The sequence below is a fragment of the Capronia epimyces genome (assembly GCF_000585565.1).
Source record: "Capronia epimyces CBS 606.96 chromosome Unknown aczIQ-supercont1.2, whole genome shotgun sequence".
Lineage (NCBI taxonomy): Eukaryota > Fungi > Ascomycota > Eurotiomycetes > Chaetothyriales > Herpotrichiellaceae > Capronia > Capronia epimyces.
In genome coordinates, this window is record NW_006912905.1 from 396139 (window position 1) to 419355 (window position 23217).

A 23217-nucleotide genomic window follows, 5' to 3' on the forward strand; every position below is an offset into this window, starting at 1 on the left:
GCTCGATTGAGGCTCCTAAGGCCCCTTAGCCTTTGGACCCCTTAGCCGGAGGTGATTCGTGGCGCTGGCTCATCTAACTATTAGCACCACTCACCACTAGGTAATTAATAGTGATTTACGTATATTAATAGGTGACATATGCGTCCGAGTGCAATGCGGACGAGAGCAAGGGTGCGACTGAGCTGGACCCCGACCCAGCGCTTGTTTGTTGATCGGGCTTGGGGCCCCAAGGCCGCCACAACTGACGGTGGTGCCTGGTATACAACAGATATCGAGCCCAAGGCATCTGGGAAGGCGACGACGTAGTACAGAGTAGTTGGACTACGGAGTGCGGGGTTTGGCTACCCTGAACAGACCCTTCAGGGACTCTCAAGAAGGAAATCCAGCTTCCACACCCACCCCGGGAGGCCGGCATATGGCGATTGCTGCCTGGCGCTGTTCGCCCCAATCCTGAGGATTCCTGCCTCCTGCACCCAGGTGGTGTGGAATGACAAGGATAGGCCTTTGGGCAATGGCCATATGTAGCGACGATATGGACATGGCCCTGTCACCGGTGTCCACAAGAAACCACATCGCCCACGGCCTAATGCAGACCGCATCCAGGGGCAAAGAGAACAGGAGACTGGCTAGCCTCAGCTGAATCATTCGTTGGGAAATTCCGTGGGCTTTTGAGGCGTTGCATATACCAGGGGTATACTGCATATAGCCTTGCTTGTACGAAGTACGTGGCAAGTAGAACAGCCCCTGAAAGATGCTCCTCGAATATTCGGACCACGCTTACTGCGCAGATGACAATTCGAGGGAATCATTCCCTGGACTTGCACGATGTTTGTCGCTTGAGCGACAGAAGGCTTAGCCTGCAATTATTCGGCGTATTTGTGCTCAAGAAATGTTGTCATGGGTTTGATATGAATATAGGGAGGTGTATGGCATCGTCGACCCTATTTAGTTGAGCGAGCTCGTATCTGAAGGGATGGTATAACATGACATGTCCGCTGTCTTGGAGGAGAAATCCCGAGAGGATCATTTCATGCACTCTCAGGCATTCCTCGTTGTGTGGAGCTGAGGCTGGCGAAGTGGACATGGAAACCCATACAAATCTGCACATAATCCAGGTAAGGCTATTTTCATTCACATGAGATTCTTTGCCCAATGCCCAATCCTTGTCCGGGTCGGAGAGCGGGCATTACACTCCTCACCGCCACTCTTGCACGCGCGTTGCTTGTGGGGTCTGAAACCTCTCCAAGATCACAGTAATGATCGAGGATGTAAGGAATGTTGAGCCCTCTCTAGAGAAAAGTAAGTGGGTCTTTTCTCGATGCATAATCAATGCCCAAGAGCTGTGGAAGAGCAGTGGAGGAGGTCGCTCAAGGTAGCTAGCACCTGACGTTGCTGCTCTGGCCTGGAGTCTGGACGACTTCTATGCTTTGCACAAAGGTGTCGAGTATGGACCACATGCCCGGCCAAGGAGCTCACCGAAGCAATGGGCATGTCTAGCTCAGGCAACGAAGACTGGAGGTTGGCTAAAAAGAACTGTCAACATCAACCCCAGGGTTCTTCCACTTGGCATCTCTTTACCCAGAAGAGGTTGATGTTGACCTTGCAAGGCACAAGGATCATGTCTCCAGGAGAAGACTTTGTGTCGGCATCGAATGTAACAGCGAGTTCACATCCAGGGGCAGGCCGCAGTATGCGTCCTCTTCCTCATTTCGTCCCTGACTGAGGCTAGTGTCAAAGCAGTCAACCTGCTAGGATAAACCCACATACGATTGAACAATGGAAGCTTGACTCGCTGCCCGTATAGACGATCTGCGGCAACCCCTCATCAAGTGCCTTAATGCCGGACAAATCAGTACTTGCAGAGCGAAGATTGACGAGGATGTGGGAAGAGACAAGGGATTTAGAAAGACCAGGCGTCCATTTCCCCGCCTTGTGCTCCATCTGTTGCGGGGTCCGGAGACGGCGGCGTGAGTTGGCATGACCTGGAGCCGAGATGACGCCCGGACGGACCTGGGAGATACTGCGGCACACCCTCTCATCATCAATCAGAGAGCGTGGGTCAACCCAGTCCCTTCCATGCATTCCCTTCCATCAGATTCAGAATGGACCAGCGAAATGTCCTGATCAAGAGAGTGCGCCGCCGTCAGCACAGCAGCTGTGATCAATGTAGGAAAGCGAAACGAGCCTGTGACGCCGCTTTCCAAGCAGAACATGAACACTTCCACCACGCCTCGCCAGTTGCATCGACACCGCGACACACTGCCCATCAAGGCAAGCCGCAAATCCCTGTAGCACGGTGTTCCAATTGCCAGAAGGCTGGCCGAAATTGTACCTTCGAGTGGCTGGAATGTGCCTTGCCCAAGGCAAACAAAGGCATCAAAAAGAAGTCTCAACCACGCAACGACATTGACGCGTCGAGAGAAGGGTCTACCGCCCACTTCTCCACGCAGAAGCCGGCCTATGCATCAACCCTGGGGAGCGACCCCGACTTCTTCGCAGACCTTGGAACAGCGAATCTTGGCCTCGACCACATCGACGATGCTGACCTGTTCGACATTTGGAGGTCCCCAGATATCCTCTTCGATCATGGGGTATCCGCAGCCCACTTTGACGGGTTCACAAATCCGTGTGCCGCAAGCAATCCAATACCGAGCACCAACAAACCACCTCCGATGGCCATGGCTAGATCTTGGATCGAAGACGAACCAGAGCTGCCGTCGCTCGAAGATATCCAAGACCAGGAAGTGATGGATCTCGAAGAGCAGTCATATCAGGAAGGGGGACAGGGTCTCTACCCAACAGACCCATGGTTTCAAGAACCAGAGACATCACTCCTCTTCGCCAATTCCGAGTGCAGCTCAGTTCCGATGATATCGGATGACGAAATTTCCTCGTCATTGCTTTCCACTAGCACTCTGTCCTCAGGAACCAACCGATGGTTGTTGGCTCAAAATTGGTTGCGCGTATATCATGACAGCCTGGAAAATGCCCTTTCCTGCTGGCTTACTGAGAGAAACTGCCCGTACACACTCGCCCGCAACGACGCCGATGGCCTTGCCGGGGTATGGGGACCACAGTGGTCAAATCGTATCTACAAGAGAGTGTGTAGTCTGGATAGGTTCGTCAATGACTTGCCTGGAAGAAGCCCATCGAGGACGGAAAACTCGATGGCAGGAAAGGCTCTCAATGCAGCAGTGATGGCTTTCGGTGTCCAGTGGGCCCAAGCTGGTGATCGGGCTAGCTTTCGGGATCGCATCTCATCCTTCATGGCCACATCAAGTGTCCACAATGCGATGAATCTTCCAGCCGCTGACGGGTTCGGCAGATCGGTACAGGAAACACTGTGGTACCAAGCCCGTCAAGCATTGCAGGACGCCGCCGGCATACAATCCTACAGGGTTGCCTTCGCCAACATCGTCTTCTCTCTCACCCAGCGACCGCTCAACCTGCAGGATTGGGCTCAGAGCACCACCTGGAAGCCACGCAACGAAAACCAAAGGTGTGCGAGCAGCGTCCGGTCAGGACTGACCCCTCAATCTGATTCTGGCGGATCTGGTCTTCGCGATAGAGGACTTGGTTCGAGATGGGACGCTCTTCAAGAGATAATCAATGCGGATGGCCCTCCAATCTTCCTGGAGGCCGCATCAAGGCAGCTTATATCCTCTCGGTGGCAGTGGGAGCGGTATAATCGGCAGAAGGCCAAGGAAACCGTCAGGTCGCCATCTGGGTCTCACTGGGAAAGGGGTCGAGCTTCAACAGCAAGCGTAACCCCAAGCCGGAAACACCGAGAGACTTTCCAACTCCTTTCCTGGCTTGCCATAATGTTCGATACCATATCTGCTGCAATTCTTCAACGCCCTCCAGTCGTCCCAGATGAAGACACCGGCATCGATTCCTCGGATCCATGGGAGACCACACCACAGTCTCCACCCGACCTGTCGGACGATGACTTCTCGGCTTCATCGGCGCGGGATATCGACCTTGACGGCTGGGATCCTGTATTCATGTCACCGAAACCGCAAAAGCAACTTGGTTCATCGGACATCTGGGACAGCTTTTTCCTTCAGAGTCAGGACCTCGAAGACGGCAACGAAAGCCAACGGTCTTACAAGTTGGATGACGCCGCTTCAATTCTATGTGATGCTGCCCCGGTGAAAGTATTACTTTTCCGGAAAGTAGGCCACATACAAAAATTGATGTCCCGGCGGGCCGGGAGCGAGGCGCTTGAGCAGGCAGTGGAAAAAGCCCTGAGAGTCTATGCGTTCTGGAATAGATCGTACGGGAGATTCATTGCCCAGTGCATGACCAGGCACCACGACCTTCCAGCTCGCATCCAATCCTGGTATCTGGTATTGGCTGGGCACTGGCACCTTGGGACCATCCTACTCGCAGACGTTGTGGAAGAGATGGATGAGGCTGGACTGAGCCGGTCAGCGCAGAGAGACAGGCGGCGAATGTCCAACTTCTCGAATGACATGAGAAGAAAGAACGCCACCGCCATTTCCGAGTTGTGTCGGTGCTCTTTGCATGGCGATTCACTGTCTTTTCCCACAGCCCGCGAGTTTACATTTCCAGTCAACCAGGTTGCTCTCTTGTCGGAGCCATGGACATTAGTATTGATACAGTCTTTCAGTCGGGCGGGATACGTCTTTGTGAGTCAGTTGATTGCACCCCGACGGTGGAGGAATGCAGGATGGTCGACTGTCGAGGACGAAAGGAACCTGGCAAAAAGAAGGTGCGGCTATTGCATTGAAGGTCTTCTGAATCTTGGGAACAAGTCAGATATGGCTTATCTTGCAGGGAAATTCCTCAAGGATTGTCTGAACGAGTTGGACGAGTAAATAGCAGGCTATCAGTCCTTTCTGGCAGCGATCAAAATTGCATGACAGTTCAGCATTGTGAAGCGGTTGCGGTTGATGAATAGTTCTTGATCGGCTCCCAGGTTTGAGGGAAGACACTTGCCGGGCATTACAGAGCTTGCTAACCGACAGATTTCATTCAAGAACAGAACTCGACGCCAACCATGGCATCAATTGAAGGTCAACATGGCAACTGAATGGCAAACTGCGGCTGCCAGAGTGCGCCATTTGTCCCGCCGTAGATACTTCGTCTGAACTAACAATGATCCGATGTACCCGACTTCACCTCAACCACCTCGCAAGTCATGCCGCAGTGTACATCACTACCATTGCTGCTGACCTGACTGCGAAGAAGTCAATCTATGAGCTTGACACAGTGTACAGACAGCCTGCGCAAGAAGTGGTTGTGCTTAGACGAAGGTGCCCAGACGGTCACAGCCTCTCTCGGTTTGCATCAACCGCATGAAGTCCTGCCTGCCACCCTCGGACGAGACACAAATCGGTGCGAATGCTTCTGTCGATGGAAATCTCCCCGGACCCCGAAAGTGACGGCTCCCGTCTTCAAGCTTCTGGGCAAGACAGCCAATGTTGCTGAGGCGGAATAGGGCGGTTCCGCAACTCAAGCGGAGAAGAGGGGCCTTGGTGGCCCCAGCACTTGTACCCCTGCATCTTGCAGATCGACAACTCAACAACTCTTGTGTTGGAACACCAGCGTACATAGCTACAAGTCGGTTTCCAAGATGCCCCTCCGGACGGCTGTCATGTAAGATCCCGAGCCCGAGGTAAAGAAAGGAGTGGGTTCCCCAGCTTTCTGCTCTGGCGGATCCGCGCAAGGCTGATAGATCACAACACTGTCTCTTTGGTAAGGCACTCGCAACATGCCTCACATCAAAACAGAACTCCGAGAATATGGCAAGCGAAGGGATCCAAAAGCTGGGCACCTGAAGGTTTTGTAGAGAACCCCAAACTGCCTGCACTTACCTGGGTACGACCATCAGCGGGTATCCAAACATGTTCCATCTATATGGACCTCACGGCCCTACCTTGCTGAGCAATGGTCCTAGCAGCGTGGATGTTCAAGGCCGGTGGATCGTCGACGCCATCAAGCAGATCGATCGACAAGGCTTGGAGTATATCAATCCAGCAGCTGAAGCGTCCAAGGAGTGGAAAAAGAGGATTAACGAGTTGTCCGACAAGAGTCTCTCCCCGACAACTAAATCGACCTACATGTGAGGCACCATGCCAGGTAAAGTATTCGAGCAAGTCAACTATGCGGACGGACTACCTGCCTATGCTGGAGAGATTAGGTCTGCTCTTCCTGATTTTGTCGGCTTTGAGAAGGTCAAGAATTGGGGATGCATTCTCCAGCTTGGGGCTAAGGTGGAGCCAGACCGTATGACAGCTAGTGCAACATTGGATTGTTGTCTTTACGCAGTGCCGTCGCTACCATACCACTAAGAGTTCGCTCAGTGGTGTCTAGATTTTGAAAGTCCTCATCGAAGCGCCTTGCACCGTGACGACTCCACATATAACGAACGACCGCTGCCGGAGCCAAAATATCGGATCGCAGATGGCCATCGCCACCTAGGACCAAATAAATATGGCCGCTCGTGATACGGAGGACTAAGTTGGGAAAGCAATGTCCATTGTCCACGATATCGTGATACCTCAAAGATGACTTCGAGTCACAGCCACGTGACAGCCCCTGAGAGCGACTTCGCTTAGAGTTGCCATTTTGAGGTCAAACATCGACCACCAGCCCGTCGTTCTGTCGTTCTCTGGTGAGTCGTGACCACATCGCTACATCGCTGGGTGATCGATCTTCCTCGTCCGTGCCGCATCAGGCGTTGAATCTGTCGCGTCGTATCCCGCGAGGATCGTGATAGGATCCTCGCAATCGCATGGGCGGCAGCTGTCCAAAGTATGTCGAAACCCGCCGCAGACCACTATGAATCTCTAGCATCCATCCCTGCCGGCTCGTCCGCGCATCGCGACCTGTCGGCAACCGAGCTTCCATCTGATGGCGATATTCCACGGCCAGTCGACCTGGGCGATGTCCACTGCTTTGTGCAACGGCACCATCTAGCACATCATACCGTTGTGTTTGAAAAGGCCGCCATTATCGTCCTAGGGGAGACTCCGTTGAGTAGTGTTCCAGGAATCACCGCCACTGAACTACGCGCTTTGCAACAGGAGACGGAAAATAAATGGAAACAACCAAAGACGCTCTATTTCACGATCCTGGTTTGTTCAATAGGGGCCGTTGAGCAAGGCTGGGCCCAGACGGCCATGAACGGCGCGAACCTGGGAATCCCAAAGGCATTCGGTATTGATTCAAACAGCAAACATGACGCATTCCTGCTCGGGCTAATCAACAGTGGTATCTTCCTCAGCGTGTGCCTCTTGTGAGTTTCGTTATTTCTACTGCCTTTTACCGTATTGATTGGTGCAGGGGTGCATGGTTATCTGGACCCATCAACCATCGACTAGGCCGACGGGGAGCAGTTTTCGTTGGCAGTCTAATATGCCTTGTTTCTAATACAGGCTCGTCCCTCAGTCTTAACTGGCCCCAGCTTTTGGCTTTCCGCTTCATTCTGGGCGCTGGCTTGGGTATCAATGCCAGCACTGTGTCAGTCTACGCAGCCGAAGTCACGCCGCCGCTCATCCGCGGTGGCATCGCTGTTTCGTGGCAGCTTTGGACCGCCTTTGGAATCTTCTTAGGTTTCGTTGCTAATACAGCAGTGTACAATGTGAGTATCTTGCCTCAGATGCTTCTCCCTCACTGACGAAGGACCTGTTCAGTATGGCGACGAAGCTTGGAGGCTACAACTTGCTGGACCTGTTTTGCCTACTATCCCGCTTCTCCTCACAGTGTACTTCTGCCCGGAATCGCCACAATGGTTTGTCAAGAATGGCCAACGGTACAACCTCGCCTTCCAGTCACTGTGCAGGGTTCGAAACAGCGAGTTGCAAGCTGCAAAAGAGATATATTCTACGTATCTCCTAAGACGTGCCCAGTCAAAATTAGACTCGAGGGAGGTGTCATGGTCAAAGAAGATTGCTGAACTCTTCACCATTCCTCGCAACCGGCGAGCGATTACGGCGTCTTACGTTGTCATGTTGTCACAACAGCTTTGCGGCAGTATGAACACCCTTGTGCCTTGTGCCTTACCCCACGGACGATACTGACAAGCGTGACCTCAGTAAACATTATTGCTTATTATTCGTCAACGGTAAGTTGGCCGACAGTGCTGCACCAGCAAAAGCTGCGCTATCTTGAAATCAGTCTCCAACAAATGTTGACTTCGCCATAGATCTTCGCCGATTCCGGATTCTCTGCCTTTGGAGCATTGTTAGCCTCCTGTGTCTTCGGTTTCGTCAACTTCCTCGGCGCATTCCCTGCAGTCTTGACCATGGACACTTTCGGCCGGCGCTCGTTGCTGCTGTTGACCTTACCAATGATGGCCGTAACGATGCTTGGAGCAGGATTCAGCTTCAACATACCTGCGGATCGCCCTGCGCACTTCGGTTTTGTTGCAGCGCTCATCTACCTATTTTGCGCTTTATATTCTCCAGGAATGGGGTAAGCACAACCAAGCTACATCTAAATCCAATGCTGACCAGATACAGCCCCGTACCCTTTACTTACTCAGCAGAGGTGTTCCCGCTGTCGCATCGTGAGATTGGGATGAGTTTTGCGGTGGCAACGGCGTCTTTCTGGGCAACTGTGCTCTCGCTCACATTCCCACGGATTCTGACGGTCCTGCAGCCGCAAGGAGCTTTTGCCCTATACGCGGCTCTCAACATTGTAGCCCTCGTGCTAGTTTTCCTGTTCGTCCCAGAGACTCGACTTAAAACGCTCGACGAACTCGACCACGTCTTCTCTATTCCAACACGGACTTTCATTAAGTACCAATTGACCGAATACCTGTCGTGGTTTACAAGGCGCTACATCCTATGGCAGAAAAACGCCGACTTGCACCCTTTGACCGTTGGAGAGGAATACCAAGCACTTGTTGAAACCGACTATGAGGAGGAAGACATGCCTTAGGTCGAAACTCGACGGACAAGGTGTACTCCACTCGAGCGTGTACTTGATTTGAGCCATGTCACTAGTGGCCAGTCAGTTGAACTTGTTTTTATCTTAAGATACATGTATCGAAGCCTCCCCTAAAAGGAGGCACGTGTTAATCGCCAGGTACGACTAAGTCACTGCTGAGATTCCATTCACTGTTAGCCCTAGTCACGCGGGGGTGCGGCAGAATCACCCACGTTCTGCATACCAAAATTCCACACACTCGAGCCGTAAAGTCCTACAAGACGACACTGAATCGAACAGCCGACCAAAGGAGCAAAAAATCTCACGCAGTGGAGTTAACCTCGCCTCATAGTCGGTAAGAACCGTTAGTGTCTTAGGTTGGTTTTGTAATTTGGGTTTCTAGCCCCGCAAGCGGAACTATATCCATATAATGCAGAGCACAAGCTAAGACGTGAAGATGGATCAGTCACATAACATCAGGTCAGAGCCTATATGTACAGCTGCGATTGTTGAGGAGAAATCTGCGACTTTGATATATATTGTGTAGGCAGCCTCGTGGGTGAGGCAGTATGCTTTACTTCACTGGCCAATTAGAGACCCGATTGCATTTCACGCCCTCCTTTAGTAATACTAGCGCAGCCTCGCCAAGGGCAGCCTCATCACGTGCCGCTTAAGGATTCTACGCCTCTCGCTGAAATGCTCTGCAGTATTATTGGCACGGGCTGTCGCATCTCATCTGCCCCTCCTAACAAACCCTACTAGTAGTACGAGCGGCCACCTCCAAACTTTCCTCCAGGGCGTCGGCACCCTCCGACCTGGTGGAACAGCTTTCGAAAGGGATTTATATCCCACTCCTGCCATCATACTCTGTAGATTGTTTTGTGTCGCACAGCCAGCTTTCTCTGCTACCATTGTCCACCAACCGTCCGCGAAAAATGGCGTCTCCCATCACCTGCCATGTCCTCAACACCCTCTCCGGGACGCCTGCAGCTGGTCTCAAGGCTACACTGACCCTACTATCGAAATCCACGTCCTCGGAGACCAACGTGGACTTCCATGCCATCACCAACGAAGACGGGCGCGTGAAGGAGTGGACCTCGCCTTCGAGCGTGACGTTGTCGGATATCATGGACAGATTCGCCGCGGGGGAACGCATCCCCTGGAGCATCAAGTTCGACGTCGGCCGTTGGTATGAAGAGCAGGGAATCGAAAGCTTCTGGCCCGAGGTCGAGGTCAAGTTCTATGTCAAAAAGGGAGAAAGACACTATCATGTGCCTGTGTTGGTCGGACCATGGACCTACACTACCTATAGAGGGTCTTAAACCCCGTTTCGGCGTACAACCAGTCAAAATTGCTTCTTGGCTACAGCATGTCAAGTCCTCTTCATTGCACTGCGGAGTCTTCCTGCTGGTGTATTGGGAACACCCGCCAGGAAGCTTGCCTGCACGACTATCATCTAGTTCTTTCCTACAGATCCGCTACATACAAGAAACGGACCAGTCCAACACAATCTACCAGCCCTACAACAGTCTTCTTTTAGAAAGATCAACGTTCACGTTCCGAAGCAAATCCGTTCCTCTCCAACAAGGGTTACCTGAGACATCTGTGGCACATGCACCCTTGAAACTCTGCCGAGTCACCGCAGTCCTTGACAGGAGCTCAGTTTCGCGGAACGACTGTACCCCATGGCTGTCACCCCTGGCGGCGACTGAGAAACGTCGGCGGTGTGCTTTGACCAGCCATTCCAAGATGTACAGATGCGCTGCATTTGATCCAGTGGGCCATCATGCCATTCAGCAAAGCGGAATAGAATTTACAGGAGATCATCCATTACAAGCAACACTCCCAACCGACCACTTCACACATGTCATCGGGTCCGCTGATAGGGCGAGTAGGATTTCGAATCGTTTACCGGATTGCTCCGCCGGCCGACGGCCACAACTACCAGCTCATTGATGTCGGGTTCGGCCGAATCGGTGGCTGCGATAGCTTTGCCAGACATCCGAATTGTTTGCTGCCTTTCGTATTCGCGAGATTGCCGCCTGAGATCTTCGATTTGTTCCTGCATCCTCCTGAGATAGTGCTCATTCAAGGCCTCTGCCGTCTTACCTTTGTCAAAGGAGTGCCGTTGATCAGGTAGCCTTCTCGACCCTGGTTCTGCAATGAGTTTGCGCCCCCAAGCGAGAGAGGTGCTTTCATACATGGTAGGAATATGGTCTGACTGTGGCAGAAGGTCCCAAGAAGTACTGCAACTGTCGAAGCACGATATGCCGGGAGAGGCCATAGCCTGGCAGCCAGTATTCCTGGGTCGAACCTGCGGGCTGAGGCATTGGTGGCAAGGGCGCTGTACAGCAGTCACAAAACGTATGAAGGAAGCGATGACGACGGCCTTGGACGTGAACTTGGATTTGCTGGATGATGTCTATTGCTGTCGAGTCCTTACCACGGAGAGGAGGATAAACCGCGTTCAGCAGCAGCCTCGAGCATGATCTTATAAGGCTTTCAGCGGGAGGGGTCCGGTGGGAGAACGGCTTTGGCCAATTACGACTGTCTTAGCCCAGAAGCAACGGAGTTTCGGTGCAGTGCAAGCCCACGGGCAGGAAGAAGGATGGCTCTGATGTTCGCTGTAAAGAAATCCCACTCTAATGGTTGCCTTGTCTTTGGTGTCTTTGACCGGCGCTGCTCGGGTGGCTGAGGTGGGCAGGGATGCCCCGCCAATCAACGCAGGCGCAGCCAGACGCCTCCCTTCGCCTCACTTTGACTCCCTCAGCATCATCCCATCATTCATCCACCTTCGATCCAGCGACCTCATCCATACGTTCAGCATCTGGCATTCCACCATGGCCTGGCTCAACAATATCTCCACCCGCAAGATCTCTACCACGTCCCCCTCGGCCTCGCCATTGGGCCATCCGCCGTTTAGTCCTCTACACCGTGTTCCACTCGCAGGAGACAGCGAGTACCGCCGCTACCCACCTCGCCCTTACATGGCCACGCGGGCCATCAACCGAGTATGATCATCCCGGGTGGCAAACAAGATCACTGCTTGACATTCGAAGAAAGGGGTATTTGATCGGCAGACTTCTTTCGCACCTCCCTGTCGGGTTGCAAGACAGTTCTTGTCTCGTCTCTAGGGCAACTACGGAGTACATCGATCAGCGCTGCATAGAATTATCCCCCAAGCGCGGGGCGAGCCTCAGCAGTGGGGTGCTGCCGCAGCGCATGCAGAAGCTGACAGACAGCTGCACGTCTTGATGCACCACTGCACTATGCATTGCCGTGGGTTGCCATGCAGACGACCCCAGGCAAAGAGTAGACCTGTCCTCACACCGCTCAGCGTAACGCGAACGCAGCCGCAGCACCGCCCTCCCTGTCTGGCTGATCACTATACCCATTTTCCTGTTGGCACACGTGGACAATTACACCGCGTCCTTGTCGTCAGATTGGGACCTAGAGTCTTGAGGGGTTGCAGCGAAGGTTTCATTCTCGTACTACCTCTTTCTGTCTCAAATTCGCAATTCCACAGATGGCGCCTGCTAATGGAGCTTCATTGGTTTCCACGGCAGCCCGGTCTTCCCTGACCTGTCAGAGGTGGCGACATTCTGAATTTTGCATCCTGCTACCTACGCGAGGATGGCTTGATCGCACTCGACTGGTGCTCTCGAACAACGGAGTCAGAAACTCCTAGGTCTTCGGTGTTCATGACGCATGGTTGGCCGCATTTATTCTCAAGCCGATATCAGAGAGGCTGGAATTCCCGATTTTCAATGATTAAGGTTGAACTAGTTCCTTTGTTTCGAGTGTGGAGCTTCAGCGTTGAAGACAGGGCATAGAGACGGCAGAAGAAGCCTGTACGAGTACGGAGTACTTTCCATGGCGTCACATTTCGCATCAGGCGTTGATATCGGTCGGTCTCTAAGAAGCCGGCCCGCTCATTGTCAGCCATCCACGTCACCTCACCAACCTTACCTGGGGCTTCTCGTTTCGTCGGTACGGAGTACATAGCTTTGAGCCCGGGGTCTGATACGTCGGTATCCAAACGAGGCAGGCCACAGGGCAACATTCGCTTAGCCAACATTTGGGCCGCTGTGATGGTGGACTTGTGCCCAAGGGTGCCAGGCCAGTTATCACTGGTTGACCAATCATAGGCAACAAGGCTGTGCCGGAAGGTGGACGAAACGCCAAACTCTTCATCTAGTTCAGACTCGCAGCCGCAGGCCGAATGGAGAGCAGTCCAATATCGACATTGTTCTATGTGCGGTCGATTCGATATTGTCCACCGCCGAACTTTCCAATCTCCCTGCCTCGCATGACGGCAGAGGATGTACAGCCGGCAGTGAAATTGACTTGCCACCTCAGTTGAACCTACAGCGCCCATTATGGCCGTGAGCAAGACTATGCGTTGGGCACATAATTGGGCTGGGTAGCTATACCCCTTGTCTTTTGGCTCGTTTTATGCATTGGGGCCGAAGATCTCAGTTGAAGTTGATTGTGCATTGATCTACACTGCGAATCGACCTGCCACACGCTTCTAGAGTCCTCACGTCGTCACCAGTATGCTGGGAAGGCGACTATCATTGACTAAACTGCCGCCCATTTGGAGATCCTTACGGTATCTGGCTTTTGCACGTTCAGGGACTGGTGTCCGACAAGCGACGTTTCAAATTCACGTTAGTGTGCCCGGTTGGTCTCTGCCTCACTATTTGTGATCTGCAACGCCGGCGTCATTCGATTCAGTTCTCTATCTTCCTGATGGCGCTCATTGCGGGATTTGCTGAGTCGGTCATTCATACTCGACGTGAGGGCCTGCCGTTTCTGTCATGCCCAGGCCAGCGTTGTTCAATTCAATCTTGGTCAGGTTCGAGTCTAAGTTTTAGGCAGTGAGCAGGATACCGATCAGCTCAAGTCATGACACCCTATATGATCACATGGATGACTTAGGACCTGAGGCATTGGAGTCGTCCCGACTTGGCAGTGTCAGGCGATCATTGTCGGATACACCTTCGGATGCGGTGGCTTCTTCGCAGCAACTCTTCCATATTCCTGCTCCTTGGAGTCCTAAAGATCGAACATGGTCACGCTGATGGTGTTGCAGATCTTTTAGATAGTGGCACAGCGGTCGTCTCCAATAACCCGCCCGTCACAGACTCATGCACGAAATCTAAGCCGCGGCAATGATGCCCGAAACAGCCCCTGAACGCGAGGCTTAGGCCCCGACAGGATGTTCCGCGCACCTACCGCGGTGTATCTACTAGATGGATTGCACTCAGGGAATATTTTCTAACTGACCAGGCGAGAAGCCATCGCGTCCGAGCGAGGCAACCTTCCACATTCAACCAGCCTCACCCTTCAATGAAAACGGCTAGTCTTGTATGTCAGAAAATCTTCACCTTGGTGAACTCCTGTACGTCAGAAAAGGAGTTGATGGTTGCCAGAGCCCAGCATTAGGGCATTCACCAGATTTGGTTCGTTCCGCCAAATACAGATTCACGTCTCATGTATCGTGGCCTCCACCGCGAGGCCATTGGGTTCACAACCGTGCTGGACGCCTTCAGGGTCACGGTCCTTCTATGTGGCTGGACAGAGTCGAATGCATTTGGGGTGAAGGAAGAAATAGCCTCACAGCAGGATTATAGGATACAGCTAGCGAGCCGCGGCGGGCAGCATTGGTCTCTGGCATTGCTAAATCGTCATGGTATTTGTACTATCTCGCTTGGGTACCTGTACTTGAGGACTAAGGCGCCCACGACTAGGTCACAGTCACTCTGCCTGCTGCTTGACCATGGTCTTTGGAAGAAGAACCGGAAACCCGCCGACTGTGGTCCTGCCTTGAACCTCATCAAAGACTGACCGAGGGTACACCTCTGGAAGCCCTGACATGATTTACCTAGACATTGCCGCCGAGTCAGGAATTTCCAGCATTGTCGATCCGCCTTCTCCCTTTCATTTCAAGGTCGCCCGGCACAGACCTGAAGATCCAAAAGACCGATCGGCCACGCCACCGGATATGACATGTGAGCCTAGTCGGCCACAAAACAGAGTCCCACCCCGAAGCCAAAGTGACCTGACTCGACAAAAGAATGTGTTCCACCTCGCTTGCGGTCTGCCCAATTTCCGCTTGCCTCACTTTCAACCCCAGAGGTGAAAGCGAGGCAGAAGCAAGGAAAGTGCAGGCTCGCCGTCCAAGTCGGCGCTCCGCCGAAATGGGTCAAAGGAGTGAGTGTAAAAACTGGTCAAGAAGGAATGTACAGTCCCGTCCCCGACCACCAGGGTCCATGAAAGTGCAATGTGCGAAAACCAACGCATTGTGACAAGAGAGACCCAATTCGAGCCCAGGCAGATCCCCAACCAAAGAACCGATCCCACATATTATCATTCCAAGCTCCTGTCTCCACGCTATCATTCCCCATACAATCATTCGAGTCCAATGACATTGATACCATTTGTCCTTGTCCAAGCCCACCCGTTCGCCTCATCAATAACGCTTTCATCCGTTGGCTAGTTTACAGTACATGGGCGGCATCAAAACATCCAATTGGCATTGAAGAGCTCCCAACGACATTGACAATTTCCAGATTTACCGTTTCGTCATCACAAGTTTTGGGCGAGGTCGCTTCAAATGTTAAAGAAATCTTGAGCCGAAGAATCTAACCCCATTTCCATCCCTCCGTAGTCAAGGAATGTATCGAACTCGTTCCGCTCCGAGTCTAGCTTGGTCGGTAGCTGTGAGGAGGACATGCTGACCGAAGAGTCTGTAGGCAGGCTGGAGAAGTCGAACGCCACCATGTCAGCGGCTGGAGAGGAGCTGGAATGTGATAGACTGGGGAGACTTTGCCCCGAGTAGCCGTTGACGGTGCTCATCAGTGGTAGGCTCTGGTCCATGGTCGGAAGGTCGGGCAGGAGTTGCGACTCAGCGTCGTGCTGGAGCTCTGGAATATCGCCTAGGTCTGCCGGCGTTAGCTCCCTGTATAAGGGACTGGGTTTGTTGCCTGTCGAATAGCCTGGACTAGCTGGTGGGGTGAAAGAGAAGGTGTCAGGCGGGAAGCTCATCATCTGATCCATGTTCATGCTGTTCTGTTGCGGCATGCCGAAAAGAGCCATGTTTTCAATCGGCGATGAGCCCCGAATGCTTAGGTTGTCCATGTTTTCCGTCGGCGGTGATCCCCAACTGGAGAGGGAACAACTTGATGCCGAGGAGGCATAGGCATCTCGCGCCTCACTGGTCTGCTGCCTTGTTCGGCCGGCTTTGTCGAGGCGCTCCTCCATCTCCGGTCTGTGTTTTCTGGGTCTGCCACGCTTGATTACTTTCTTGACGACGCCGTCAAAAGCACCGATACACATTCCGCGCTGCCGATGCCTAGTCAAGGCATCATGACGGGCAAAGGAGTTACCACATAGGCAAGGGTATGGCTTGCTTCCAGTGTGGATCTTGGCGTGACGTTTCAAGTCGTGGCCTCGGACGAAGCATTTCTTGCAGTGACCGCATCGAAACTGCCGATCACCGAGATGGGTCTGAACGTGGGACTTGATGTTTTCCTTCCGGCCAAATCTCTTGTTGCAGTCGTCGTACTTGCAAATCCACTTGTTGTCGGCGGGATCTGGCCCTTCAATGAATTGAGCAATGTCGTCCAATGTGACGCTTGTTTCTTCGATTGAAGCCTCTATACCCGGTTCCAGGTTCAGATCTGAAATTGACATGCGGCGAGGTGACAGAGCTGGTCTTCCCGGAGAACTGCTGCCAGCAGCAACTCGCTCGGGACTCAGATCTGGTACAGGTTGGTTTGCGAGCTTGGGCATGTGGAATCCTGCATCCTGGCCGAAGCCCAGCTCGTAGTTGACTGGCGCGGACTCCAACTTGACATTCACCGATCCTTCCTGGAGGCGCGATGGCGGAGTTCGAACTCGACGCCGAGACTCTGGGACTGGCATTTCAGCCATCTCGAACGATGAACCATTAGCTGTTGCCATATAGTCATGCTTGAACTCTTCGTTCTCGATGATCTCTTGAAGAGATCTTCCTCGCGCTACCGGGATTGGATACGGTGACTGCAATGAAGGTGATGCTTGGAGTGATCGTGAATATTGTACCGCTGGGGTATGCTGGCTGAACGGAGGCGTGAGAGGAAATTGTGCTGCCCAAAGTCAGTATGTCTTCTAACGGAGAGGGCCAAAATACGGGAGATTCAACTCACCAGTCTGGATTTGATGTGATGGGGTATGCGGTCGTAACTGAGTCTGTACTCGCAGATCCGGTTGCGACATTCTCCGAGTGTCTATCGCGAGTCCTCTGCTGGGCTGGGAATGGATAATGTGAGTATCCTGAAAATACTGTGGATTGTTCTCGTCCATCAGCGCCATGTTTGAGATCCCATGCTGCATTGACATGTTCAGACCGGAGAAGAACTGTTGTGAATGTGAGTAATCAATGCCCTGAGCGTTCTGAGGCATGAATCCATTCATTGTCATGTTTTCGTACGGCGTCCCTGGCATTGAGTTGGGAGAGGCCGTATATATACCGCACTCGGGTGAGATTGGTAAGTCCAAGGGTGTGTTGTTTTGTTGTTGCTGGCCCGGTCTTGCTATTTTTTGCTGCTGCGCTTCTCGCAAAATCTGTTGTCCGTGGATTGGTCCTAGGTTAGTCATACTTACCGCACTGCCATGCTGCTGTTTGCGAATGGGACTTCGTTGTTGATCAACTGATTGTCCTCTTCTGTGCATATTTTGGCGTTGTGGCAGCATGTTGGTGCTGACCTTCATGGCTTCGAAGGCTACAACGGGCGTCGAGTTCTGCCTCCGATGTAGCCTGTGTCGTTGCTGAAGAGATGAAGGTGGATTGGACATCATCTTGGGCGAGATGAGTTCGAATGGTGTCTTGTCGAAGGTGTCGTGGTAATTTCCGGTTAATGGTTCCTTCAGTGGTTCGAGACTTTGCATGGGAGGTACAATTAGTTTCTCTGCTTTGTATTCCTTCGGCTTTGCATTTTGATCTCACTCACCTCACGCAGCGCAATGGGCTGCGGACCGGGCAACGGTCTTCTTCTCTCTAGCTTTCACCAGTCGCAGACGATGCTTGCGACTTTCTTGGATAAGGGAAGGGGCCCTCTCGGGCGAGCACAGTGGTAGGTCAGAACTCGGGACCGAGAGGCTTCTCGATAGGCTTTTGTAGGGTCTTGTTCTCTCGACGGTGTTAGACTTGGTCTAGAGGGTATGGTATGTGATATGTGAGGGAGGATGGAGGAGAGGCGAGGGTGTTGACGGCAGGGTAGAAGTAGAGTGTTCGTCGTCACGGCGGCAGGTACCTCAGGTGAGTTCGCAAGAAGCTCGTCAACACGGGCTGTTGGCGGAGCAACTGCAGCCACTATCGTCTGCAACTTCAAGTTCGGGTAAGCGCCAAAGCTCAGGCCTTACACAGCACGTGATGGTCAGATTAGATAAGATTTTCACTTTCAACTTTCAACTCAAGTCCTTGGCACCAAAATCCTTGGCAAGCCACACGGCCGGCTTTGAAATTCCCACTGCACATCGCTCTTCCACTTCCTTTTCGTCTTTGCCAGCCCTTCTGCATAAAGAAGATTGAGGAAGACAATTCTTGTCTAGGTGAGTAGACCCCCTCCTGCCTTTTACCCTTCTACTCTTCTGCCTTCTCCTGGACCGTCCTAGATCCCATCCTGACGCTGAAGCATCGCCACCCCCCGTGCGAAACCAGGACTGACCATGGCAACTGTTCTCTAGATCTTCAACATGCAGATCTTCGTCAAGACCCTCACGGGCAAGACTATCACCCTTGAGGTGGAGTCTTCTGACACCATTGACAATGTCAAGTCCAAGATCCAAGGTACGTTGTTGAGTGCCGACCTTGCTCGCGCTTCCTTGAGGGACTTTGGGCTCACTATATCCTTCTAGACAAGGAAGGCATCCCCCCCGACCAGCAGCGCCTGATCTTCGCCGGCAAGCAACTCGAGGATGGGCGCACTCTCTCCGACTACAACATCCAGAAGGAGTCGACTCTGCACCTGGTCTTGCGCCTTCGTGGCGGCGCGAAGAAGCGCAAGAAGAAGGTTTACACCACGCCCAAGAAGATCAAGCACAAGCGCAAGAAGACCAAATTGGCCGTGCTCAAGTACTACAAGGTCGATGGCGACGGCAAGATTGAACGCCTGAGACGCGAGTGCCCGACCAAGGAATGTGGCGCTGGTGTCTTCATGGCTGCCATGCACAACCGCCAATACTGTGGTCGCTGCCACTTGACATACGTCTTTGATGAGTCCAAGTAGGCTATGCGCACAGAACTGCTCAAACGGCCCGGCTGGAGAATGACTCAGGCACAGCAAATAGCTAGACAATGGAATATGGCAGCTATCCTCAGCGCTGGTTGAGTCAAAGAATGTCTCCATACATTTTGACGTTTCTTCTCTTCCTGCTCTCAGACTATCCTAGTTGCCCACTCACGTCCGTCTTGTGCTCGGAAACGTAATCGCAGCCCCCTTGCAAATGTCCTAGTTTGGCCCTTTTTAGTTTGGCCCTTTTCTGTGTAGTAAGTTTGCCTACATCTTCCCGGCAATCAGCGTCATCCATGGGGTCGCCAGAGTTCATTGGCAAATTCCAATCCAAGCATACTACTTGACGGTTGCACCCCGAGTATTTGTATTTCAAATCTCTGTAAGGTCGAGTTTACTAACAACTTTGTCTCCTCGTGGAGTTCTGCAACCCAAGATGGCACTCGATGGCGAATAAGTCTGGAGGGCGTTGGCTGAACCAATGACATGCCCGAGCTAGGAACGCTAAACCGACTTGATCCATTCCCGCTTGTTTACTCGGTATTACTACGAGCCAGCGACAACTGCACGGTTTGGATGGCAGCATACAATTCTGCGCACACCGTACAGACTCATAACCCCTCTCTCCGAGATGGAGCAAGAGACCAATGTTCACCCTCATCGCATACCCGACTCACACCATCGCAAGATCGAACTACAGTCCCCTCTCGACCTCACATTCCTCCAAGCGAATCTGGTCGCGTCCGCGAAGGAGAAACTCGACCTTCATTTTCCACTCTCGGCAGCGCAACAGACTGCCGTCGTCTCAGCGCAGCCTGCGACAGTCATCTCCCTAGATGGGGTTGACTCAGGAGGGAATAATGGCCGAGGACCAGCGTCGACGGGTAGGGCAGAAGCAGACCAGGCACAGGAACCGGAAGATCCACTACGCGCCCGTGTCCAGCAGCTCGTCGACGCGTTCATGACCAGGACATGGGAGGGTGCAAGTCACAATATCACGGTCAACGGCATGGATGCGACTTCCTTCCCGATTCTGACGAGCACGACGACTACAAAGGCGCATCCGGGCGAACCGCTGGAAGGGATTGACTTTGTATATGAGGCCTACGACACTCGACTCCAGGCCAAGGTTGCAGGGCTATACGGCGAGCTGGAAGCATTGACGGCTCAGGTGAGTCGGTTAAGAAGGACCGCACCGAAGCAGGGCGCGGCCGAATATCGCGACAGCTTGACGGCGCAACTCGCTGCAGAGGAAGAAGAGTTCCAGGCTCAGATGTTGGAGTTGCGCGAGAAGGGAACGAGCATCTCAGACGCTGGCTTGCAGCTGAAGCCGCTGCGAGAGGGGTGGCACGAAGATGTCAAGGCTATGTACGAACGGGCAACTGGCGAACTGGTTGCACTGGCAGGTCTCGCAGCCAGCGAGGCCGATTCTAATTCTGGCCCTTCGCTGTATGGCCGTGCCAGCCTGACAGAGACAGTGGGCAAGGTCCAACGGGCGAGAAACGTGGCTATGGAGTTTGAGTGAGGATCTTGCCAATGCCCCAATGCCTCCAAACAGGCATCTGGGTCATCAGCAGACTGAGCCTGACCGCGCCCATCTACTCGATTCTATTTCCGCTGTGCCTAGAATCAAAAACGACTGCGTTCTGTCGCCTCTGCGCCAGGACAGCGCGTTGGAGGCTGCATGATGGGACCCGCCCAATCATAGACCTTCATCGGCCATTTTAGGGGGGGCCGCTAACTTTGTTGTCCTGGTCGATTGGGACGGAAATGTCGCTCGCAAGACTCCTTGTTTCCAGCAATCGTTGGTGGCGAGATCTGTTGCACACCACCCCGAAAACAGGCGAATCTGCGCATGTGGCTACTGCGTGGAGCACGGTACGCAATTGCGTCGTTCTCGTTGAAGTACTCTACAGACGGAAGCAATCACCAAGATTGCCACGGCGATGAATGCAACGAGGCAAAGTGGGCAGGGGGGAATGCGATCACCGGCGCAGGATCGGACCTCTAGATGCCCCCAAAGAGGAGAAAGATAGCAAAGATTGATGAGACATCACAGAGGCGGGAAAATTCAAACCCTTATTCCCCCCTGGTGTCGCTTCTTTAGAATCAACCGATCATCGTGCTCTATGGAGCCAACCCCGGCTCAACATATGTACCTCACTGTAAGAGATCGAGGCAAACAGTCAGCGATGCCAGTAGAGCCTCTCGCTAGATACCAGCATCATGCCCAGAACACATCTGGATACATCAAAAGCGTTCCACGAGGTTGCTCCAGAAATATAATCAGCATTTTCCCTCTGACTTTGCCTGGCACAAGCATAGCTGTCCATATTGTTCTTCAACCTCTCGAGTCTCGACTCTCGATTCCGGTCCGATCCATCGATCTTTAGGCTCAGCACTTACGACACTGGGCGTCCCTCGCCAGGAATATTCTCGGCCTCGGCCGGCGCCGACGCTGGGGCAGGCTTATCTACGGTTAAGGGGTCCTGAGCACCGTCAGTGGGCGCCGGTTGGACAGCGTTCGCAGCGTCCTTGCCCGTGACAGGATCTTGCCTCGCCCACTTCGGCGGCCTCGACCACGTAGGATCTTTCCAAGGACCCTCGTCGCTATATTCGCACCCGCCCTCGCACTCACAGGTCCCGCCCAGTTGTTTTGGGAGATTCTCCGGAGGCACTTGCTTCAGGAGTTCTGCCTGATAGGTAGAACCAAGCACGTGGATTTTGGCGACAGTGATTGGGTCGAGAAAGCCCTTGATGAAGTTGAACACGCTGCTGAAACCCCAAGGTGCGTTGATGATGTACAATTTGCCCAGTCTCTCCGGATAGTAATCCTGAGAGATGGCGCTGACCGACTTAAGATAGCCGTAAACGGACGGGATTTTGCTCACACCGACACCCTTCATGTCCATGATAGTGCAACAGGTCTCTAGGAGCTTGCCAGCTTTGCGACTGCAGGCAGGAAGACGTGGGTCGGCGACCTTCTCGTACTCCACAACCAGGTTCTGGATCATGCGTTCTGCGGTGGTAATCTTGTACATGGCGGTCAGGTCGATTTTGGCGTATTGCTCGATGTAAACAGGTCGACCATCCTGTGCACGTTTGTAAGCAATGTTGCAGGTCAAGGAGGATACTAGGGGGAGATGCAGGGGTCCTCACCTTATCCGTCTTGTGGTAGTACTGGGGGTAGTACTGGAACACCAGCGGTCGCTCCGTGTAGTCAAAGTTGCGGACGAGGTCCTCCACACCAAATTCCTTTCGCCATTGCTCGTTCTTTATGAACCTGTAGCTCCATCAGTACTGAACACAAATGATAATACTTTCAGTGATTGGTACATTTGCTTGGCCGCCTCAACGTTGAATTTGCGTGCTCTAAGGAACCGCAGCAAGGTCAAGGTGTCCAGTCTTTCTTTGTAGCCTTCTTGTTCCAGCATTGCTCTGAGCTGGTAAACCTGGGCATCTTGCTCCTTTGTCGTGTGGCCTGGATGTCCCGGCTGTGACTCGGGGGCGGTGGTGGGAAAGTCATAGTCGTCGTATTTGGGGTCTAGGTCCATGTTCCGGTTGGCACCTTGGGAGTCTTTCGATATTCGCGACATGATGCACTTGTATGAGGCAGACAGGCCAGGGGATGATGATGTCTAATACTAGTCTTAGTCTTGCACTGCAAACCGTACTGAGGGGATAAGCACTGACGATAACCTGGAGAAGGACGCGCAGTGAGCACACAAGAGAATCCGGGTGCAAGGAGGGATGGTTGAACTGTAGGAGTGATCGTAGTGGTACACTCTGCCGTGACCAAATTGGGTCCAACACAGGCGTTGTTTAGAGGATAGAATAATGTTGTTAATCTCTGGTGCAGGCGCAGGCGCAGGCGCAGGCACCCCTCGGCCACGATGACGCAGAAGCTTTACTACGACTAACGACCCCCTTGGTCTCGCTCATCATAATTTTCCCTTCGCAACCTCGCCTTGGCGCCATACCGGCCATTGCACGACTCATCTCATCAGATCTCTTGCTGGGGTCCGACTGCGAAAGTGCAACC

At 53.0% G+C, this 23217-nt stretch overlaps 9 protein-coding genes across 9 annotated transcripts; 6 read left to right on the forward strand and 3 right to left on the reverse strand.

The window, feature by feature from the left end:
- Window positions 1-2102: 2102 nt before the first annotated feature.
- A1O3_01969 (uncharacterized protein) lies at window positions 2103-4841 on the forward strand (the record flags this gene model as incomplete). The annotated part of the gene is made up of 1 exon (XM_007732112.1): window positions 2103-4841. The coding sequence occupies one exon, from the start codon at window positions 2103-2105 to the stop codon at window positions 4839-4841; it is 2739 nt and encodes a 912-aa protein (XP_007730302.1).
- Window positions 4842-5870: 1029 nt separating this feature from the next.
- A1O3_01970 (uncharacterized protein) lies at window positions 5871-6092 on the forward strand (the record flags this gene model as incomplete). Its single annotated transcript, XM_007732113.1, has 1 exon — window positions 5871-6092. One exon carries the CDS (start codon window positions 5871-5873, stop codon window positions 6090-6092), a length of 222 nt encoding a protein of 73 aa, XP_007730303.1.
- A 690-nt stretch (window positions 6093-6782) lies between these two features.
- A1O3_01971 (uncharacterized protein) lies at window positions 6783-8910 on the forward strand (the record flags this gene model as incomplete). The annotated part of the gene is made up of 6 exons (XM_007732114.1): window positions 6783-7264; window positions 7312-7609; window positions 7662-8001; window positions 8064-8092; window positions 8174-8442; window positions 8490-8910. The coding sequence occupies 6 exons, from the start codon at window positions 6783-6785 to the stop codon at window positions 8908-8910; spliced, it is 1839 nt and encodes a 612-aa protein (XP_007730304.1).
- A 923-nt stretch (window positions 8911-9833) lies between these two features.
- On the forward strand, window positions 9834-10220 carry A1O3_01972 (hydroxyisourate hydrolase; the record flags this gene model as incomplete). Its single annotated transcript, XM_007732115.1, has 1 exon — window positions 9834-10220. The coding sequence occupies one exon, from the start codon at window positions 9834-9836 to the stop codon at window positions 10218-10220; it is 387 nt and encodes a 128-aa protein (XP_007730305.1).
- Window positions 10221-10765: 545 nt separating this feature from the next.
- A1O3_01973 (uncharacterized protein) lies at window positions 10766-11228 on the reverse strand (the record flags this gene model as incomplete). Its single annotated transcript, XM_007732116.1, has 3 exons — window positions 10766-10960; window positions 11008-11049; window positions 11100-11228. 3 exons carry the CDS (start codon window positions 11226-11228, stop codon window positions 10766-10768), a joined length of 366 nt encoding a protein of 121 aa, XP_007730306.1.
- Window positions 11229-15513: 4285 nt separating this feature from the next.
- Window positions 15514-17832, reverse strand: A1O3_01974 (uncharacterized protein; the record flags this gene model as incomplete). Its single annotated transcript, XM_007732117.1, has 3 exons — window positions 15514-17030; window positions 17091-17301; window positions 17548-17832. 3 exons carry the CDS (start codon window positions 17830-17832, stop codon window positions 15514-15516), a joined length of 2013 nt encoding a protein of 670 aa, XP_007730307.1.
- An 807-nt stretch (window positions 17833-18639) lies between these two features.
- A1O3_01975 (ubiquitin-40S ribosomal protein S27a) lies at window positions 18640-19172 on the forward strand (the record flags this gene model as incomplete). Its single annotated transcript, XM_007732118.1, has 2 exons — window positions 18640-18733; window positions 18802-19172. 2 exons carry the CDS (start codon window positions 18640-18642, stop codon window positions 19170-19172), a joined length of 465 nt encoding a protein of 154 aa, XP_007730308.1.
- Window positions 19173-19806: 634 nt separating this feature from the next.
- A1O3_01976 (uncharacterized protein) lies at window positions 19807-20700 on the forward strand (the record flags this gene model as incomplete). The annotated part of the gene is made up of 1 exon (XM_007732119.1): window positions 19807-20700. The coding sequence occupies one exon, from the start codon at window positions 19807-19809 to the stop codon at window positions 20698-20700; it is 894 nt and encodes a 297-aa protein (XP_007730309.1).
- Window positions 20701-21577: 877 nt separating this feature from the next.
- On the reverse strand, window positions 21578-22771 carry A1O3_01977 (uncharacterized protein; the record flags this gene model as incomplete). Its single annotated transcript, XM_007732120.1, has 3 exons — window positions 21578-22267; window positions 22335-22458; window positions 22512-22771. 3 exons carry the CDS (start codon window positions 22769-22771, stop codon window positions 21578-21580), a joined length of 1074 nt encoding a protein of 357 aa, XP_007730310.1.
- Window positions 22772-23217: the final 446 nt, after the last annotated feature.